The 6,464-nt window shown below is 40.7% G+C and overlaps 1 protein-coding gene across 2 annotated transcripts in view; it reads left to right on the top strand.

Moving 5' to 3' along the window:
- CCDC34 (coiled-coil domain containing 34) overlaps positions 1 to 5,315 on the top strand; it is a 42,940-nt gene extending 37,625 nt beyond the window's left edge. For both annotated transcript variants that reach the window (XM_044270671.1, XM_044270673.1), the window contains exon 7: positions 4,501 to 5,315. In XM_044270671.1, the coding sequence (XP_044126606.1) occupies positions 4,501 to 4,721 (221 nt within the window). In that variant the 3' untranslated portion in view covers positions 4,722 to 5,315. The remainder of the gene's footprint in view (positions 1 to 4,500) is intronic.
- Positions 5,316 to 6,464: the final 1,149 nt, after the last annotated feature.

Consider the following 6,464-nt stretch of genomic DNA (forward strand, 5'->3'; position numbering starts at 1 on the left):
TAATCCCTGCTACATCCACCAGCATCGGTGATAACGCTGATGCTGGTGGATTAACCCTTTATATGCCACGGTCAGCGCTGACCACGGCATATGGGAGGTTTGCGCTCCCTCACATCATCCATCGGGTCCCCGCGCTGCTGTGGCGGGGACTTGATGGTTGCCATGGCAGCCCCAAGCCATACCATGGCTTGGGGCCCGTCTTATTGTGCTGCATTGAAACAGGGATCAGACCCTGTAATGTTGAAGTCCCAGAGTGGGACAAATAATAAAGTGGGGGAAAAAAAGTAAAAAAAAAAATTTAACTTTTTTATTTTTTTTAAGTTTCGAGTAAAAAGAAAAGCGTCCTTTTCACAAAATAAAGTATCGCCGCGTCCGTATTGACAAACTCAATAAAAAATATCACATTACTTAACCCATCAGATGAACACCGTCCAAAAAATAAAATAAAAACTGTGCTTAAAAAAGCAATTTTTTTGTCACCTTACATCACTTAAAGTGCAACACCAAGCGATCAAAAAGGCTTTTCCCCCAAAATATTGTACCAAGCTAACCGTCGCCTCATCCCGCCAAAAATGATACCCTACCTAAGACAATCGCCTAAATTTTTTTTTAAAAACTATAGCTCTCTGTGGAGACACTAAAACATGATTTTTTTTGTTTCAAAAAATGCTTTTATTGTGTTAAATGTAAAAAATAAAAATAAAAAAGTAGACATATTAGATATTGCCGCATCCGTAACAACCTGCTCTATAAAAATACCACATGACCTAACCCCTCATGTGAAAACTGTAAAGAAAATAAAACAAAAATAAAAATGTTGTCACCTTACATCCCAAAAAGTGTAATTGCAAGCGATCAAAAAGTCATATACACCCCAAAATAGTGCCAATCAAACCGTCATCTCATCCCGCAAAAAATGATACCCTACCTAAGACAGTCGCCCAAAAAATAAAAATAAAACTATTGCTTTCAGAATATGGAAACACTAAAACATGATTTTGTTATTTAAAAAATGCTGTTATTGCGTAAAACTTAAATAAATAAATAAAAGTATACATATTAGGCATTGCCGCGTCCATAAGAACCTGCTCTATAAAAACCCCTCAGGTGACTGTAAAAAAAAAAAAAAATTAAGACTGTACATAAGTCGCCCAAAATAAAAAATACGAATTTGGCTTTCAGAATATGGAGACACAAAAAATAAAATAAAAATGCTTTATTATGTAAAACTATAACAAACACTTCTGCCTATACGGCTACTAACCACTCTTGTCCCAGACACTAAAACTTAACTTTTACTTCTTTATTGAAACAAGTGAAAAAGGTAAACACATGTGAGCTAACTGAAAGATTAAAACTAGCTATACCCCACAAAAGTCCTCTTAAAGACTGGTATACAACGTAGGAGCTCAGGCGGGGGGGTGCACTAACCCCCACTGCTTTTCACAGATCCCTGCTATATTAGCTAAGGTATTGCACTGTGCCTAATTACTAATAACCCCCCACAATTGAGGCGTGAGTTGTGGAGCAAAGCCTGTTCCCTACTGAATGTTTGACACTAAGCGCACAAAGTTCAGTCTGGCATTGGTGATGTACAGCAATTAAAACCTAAATTCTGCCCCCCAACATGTTTCGCCAGCTAATCTGGCTTCATTAGGGGCAGTGGGCAGTTAACAGCAGTTTGGCTGTTAACCCTTGCTTTGTTACTGAAAAAAATGGATTAAAATCGAAAATCTGCCAAAAAAGTGAAACTCTGAAATTTCATCTCCATTTTTCATTAATTCTTGTGGATCACCTAAAGGGTTAACATTAACACAGTTTGTAAAATCAGTTTTGAATATCTTGAGGGGTGTAGTTTCTAAAATGGGATTTTGGGTGGTTTCTATTATGTAAGCCTCACAAAGTGACTTCAGACCTGAACTGGTCCTTTTTAAAAAGTGGGTTTTGGAAATTTTCAGAAACATTTCAAGATTTGCTTTTAAGCCTTCTAACGTCCCCAAAAAATAAAATGGCATTCACAAAATGGTCCAAACATGAAGTAGACATATGGGGAATGTAAAGTAATAACTATTTTTGGAGTTATTACTATCTATTATGAAAGTAGAGAAATTGGAAATTTGCAACTTTTTCAAATTTTTGGGTAAATTTTGGTATTTTTTTTATAAATAAAAATGAAATTTTTTGACTCCATTTTACCACTATCATGAAGTACAATATGTGGACAAGAAAACAGTCTCAGAATGGCCTGGATAAGTAAAAGCGTTTTAAAGTGACATAAAGTGACACATGTCAGATTTGCAAAAAAAAGCCCTGGTCTTTAAGGTGAAAAATGGCAGGGCCCTGAAGGTGATAATCATCATGTGTTTGGTTTTGTCTTTGCTACTACACTTGTGCCAAGAGGGAAGACAACGTAGATCTGATAATGCATTATTTTTGGTATTGCAGACAGTTGGTGAAAAGTTGTTTCCATTTTTTGCTTTTTCCTTTTTTTTTTATTTTTTACAAGCTTAAAAACAAATGTACAATGATTTTTTTCACTTAAAGTTTTACAAGCTATAGTGTTTTATGCATGGTAAATACATTTACTGCCTTTCTGGAGTGGAGACAGACGAGGCATGCTTTTCATACCTTTGTTGGAAGCTCATAAAGTGCTGACAGTTTCCATTGGCGTCTTAACCCCCCTCCCCCAACCGCTGTGCATAACATATGCCAGAGCTTACATTCAGGTCTGCTGTGAAGTGTTTGGGGCCGTGTCCTCATGGGTCAAATGTACTGACATTGTGAGCTTGACACATTCCTGCTGTCAACCACTGTCTAGGCATCTGTACTCGAGATTGCTGATAGTCAATCAGAGGTCATTTGCTCGCTCTCCATGGTGTCTCACAGTCTGAGTTTGGCTGTATAGTTGTCACACTTGTACTCATGGTTGGCAGATAGATAACCTTCAGCCGTCTTCCACCCACTTCTAGAGCAGAAAACTTCCCACTTTACTAATATGGATATTAGATTCCCCTCTGTGTCATTTTTAGAGGGTACCAGTTTACCAAACCACCATTATATCCCATAGATGAATCCTAGATAAATCTAGCCGTTATTATTTTATTTATTTTATGTATTTATATAGCGCTACTGTAATCTGTCCCCACTGGGGCTCACAATCTAAGTTCCCTATCAGTATGTCTTTGGAGTGTGGAAGGAACCTGGAGTACCCGGAGGAAACCCACACAAACACATGGAGAACATACAAATTCCATGCAGATGTTGTCCTTGGTAGGATTCCAACCCAGGACCCCAGCGCTTCAAGGCACCAGTGCTAACCACTGAGCCACCATGCTGACAATCAAATATCAGCGAGAGCTGCCCATTGTGTGAAATAAGAATCTAGGTTAATGTTTTCTTCGATTAAAGGCTATGGACACCTTCTGGGCCATTTTTTAGGATTTGATTGTACTAAGTTTGGGCTAAAAAATTTTTTTTCAATTGGTCTTAAAAATGTTCAGCCATTTCTGAGATATAAGATTTAAAAATCAGTCTCGTTTCCCAGCTGTTTCTTTCTGTTTTCTTTGAATGCCATCATCTGACAGCTCATGTGCAGCTCTTACCTACGATCAGCTGACCTCATAATGGCTCCATTCTTATCAAGCCGATAACAATATGGCTTAAATAAGTGTCTGAGGCCAGAAGATCAGTGGTAAGAGCTACACCTGAGCTGTCAGGTGATGGCAGTCAAAGAAAACAGAAAGTAACAGCTGGCAAAGAGACTGATTTGTAACCCTTGTAGCTCAGAAACGTCTGAACATTTTTAACAAAGACAAATGAAAAAAAATGGTTTTAGCCCAAAATGAGTAAAATGCAAGGTTTCCATAGGCTTTAAAGGTTTCACACACTTTAGACTATCCCTTTTATTTTAAAAATGTCACAAGATAAGTTGGTCACAGGGTTTTCCAGCAGTGATCTGTTTGCATAGAAAGTGCTTCATTTCCCTACAGCACCACCACAGGGGAAAAGGGGTATTACACAGTTCTTCCTCTTGTCGAGTTCTCCAGAGAAGTTTCAGTAGAGAAGGGTCCTGTACAGGGAGACTTCCCTCTATCAAAGGTGTTGTCTGAGATTATCAAAAATTGAGGCAAAGGCAGGGCATAACAGGATAACAAAGTAATCAATACTTACGGTAGCTGCTGAGCCGCGCACCGCTGCTGTTCCAGACCTCCTCGTCGGTCTTTGTTTACAGGGTTGGAGCACTGATGTCAACATGAGCGCTGCTGCCGATCGCTGGCCTCAGAGGCCGTACACGTTACATACCTGTGGGCGGATGCCAATTTTGACTGGATCCTTCAGCATTCTAGGGAGTGCATAGGTAGCCTGACTAACCCCCTTTTGGGGTAAATAAGGGTCAAATGGGTTGGCGTGTTTCCCTGGCACCTGAAACTTCAGCATTTGGCAGAAGGTCGCCGCTATCTTAGCACGGTTATCATTTTTTTTTTTTTATGTTTGTTTTAGGTTATTATGATGGAAGTTCCTACCCTGCTCCAGGGTTTTATAACCCCATTCCATGGAAACCTATCCCCATGCCACCACCACCGAAGGAGACTGTAAAAAAACCCACGTCTGGAAAGAATAAAAGACGACTCGTCTCACACCAGCTATACCGATCCAGCACGGCCATTCTCTATAAACCGAAGGACAATCTACAAGTTGGTGGCGGGATATTTAGAAGATAACATGCCGTATAGGAGGGAACGGGAATATAGAGGAGCTGGGTGATGAAAGAACTAGTTTGGTTTATTAATCCATTTTTTACATAACAATTTTTATTTTTATTTTTTACAAAAGAGTGATAAACAATTTTGTCAGTTTCATTTATCGCAATGGTAAAATGTTCTATTCCCCTCTAAACGAATACACTGTGCAGACACCGTCGCTGCGCAAATAAGTGGACACAAATGTACCGCCAAACAACGTGCAAAGGTGCCAGAGTCTTTGTCAGTCAAGGAAGCAGGTGAGTTTCTTCTCTCTCCCGGGACTGGTAATTCTTGCTGCTTCTACTCTATAAATGAGAGACTATGCTAATATTTTAGCATAAATTTTGTTTTACATCATGATTTGTGACTTTTTTTTGCAGCAGTTTGGAAACTTAAACTGCTCCGTAAATCTGGGACAGTTTTTTTTTTTTTTTGACCATTTGGACGTTTACTTGGTACAACTAACAATCACCCACATAGGAAAAAACACCTATGAGTCTTCCTGTTACGTGACTTTTCTGACTTATCTTGGTTTCCTGCAGAGGTAAGAGTCCATTCACACTTGCATGAAGGTTACTTTCACACCTGCGTTAGGTGCGGATCCGTCTGGTATCTGCACAGACGGATCCGCACCTATAATGCAAACGCTTGTATCCGTTCAAAATGGATCCGTTTGCATTACCCTGAACAAAAAAAAAATAATATTTTTTTATTTATTTTTTGTTCATGATAATGCAAACGGATCCGTCCTGACTTACATTGAAAGTCAATGGGGGACGGATCAGTTTTCAATTGCACCATATTGTGTCAGTGAAAACGGATCCGTTCCCGTTGACTTACATTGTAAGTCAGGACGGATCTGTTTGGCTCTGCATCGTCAGGCGGACACCAAAACGCTGCCAACAGCGTTTTGGTGTCCGCCTCCAGAGCGGAATGGAGGCTGAACGGAGGCAAACTGATGCATTCTGCACGGATCCTTATCCATTCAGAATGCATTGGGGCTGAACTGATCCGTTTTGGGCCGCTTGTGAGAGCCTTGAAACGGATCTCACAAGCGGACCCAGAAACGCCAGTGTGAAAGTAGCCTAAACATATCTCTTCCAGAACAGCCTGCCAGAGTTCACTGGTTCCGGCCTAGCCGGATACTGCCATTCAATGCCAGACCCCATGGACTGTAATTGGATCCAGCAGGGATCTGGCCACTTTCCAGGAGGAGTACTGGTTTCTGGCTGGACAAAAACTGTTTTATGCAGCGTTTTGTCCGTCCGAATCCCAGCTGGACCCTTTTATAGTTAATGTGGTCTGGCAGTGTATGGCAGTATCCGGCAGGCGCTGTGATAACAGATGATTGGTGACAACCTATGACGTGTCAGACGTTTGTGAAAATTATATCAGCCCCTTAAAGGGGTTGTGCCAATATATAAACGTATCCCCCATCCACGTCCTTGACCGCTGCTCCATTCATATGGAAGGACACAGGACCCCTGTTGTTGGGATCGGTGTGGGAACCCTGTGGTCGGACCCCCACTGATCAGACACTTATCCCTTTTCTTATGAATAGTGGATACGTTTATACCTTTAACCTTTTCCTATCTGTATGTGACCCCCATACACTCCCATCCTAATGAACTGAACTTACAGCACTATGGGGCTGTAAGATTGGTCCAGGAGACCCATGCGGGGTCCTGGTGACAAGTCTGGGATGACCTGTCCAAATGAGGC

The sequence above is a fragment of the Bufo gargarizans genome, chromosome 10, assembly GCF_014858855.1.
Source record: "Bufo gargarizans isolate SCDJY-AF-19 chromosome 10, ASM1485885v1, whole genome shotgun sequence".
Taxonomy (NCBI): Eukaryota; Metazoa; Chordata; class Amphibia; order Anura; family Bufonidae; genus Bufo; species Bufo gargarizans.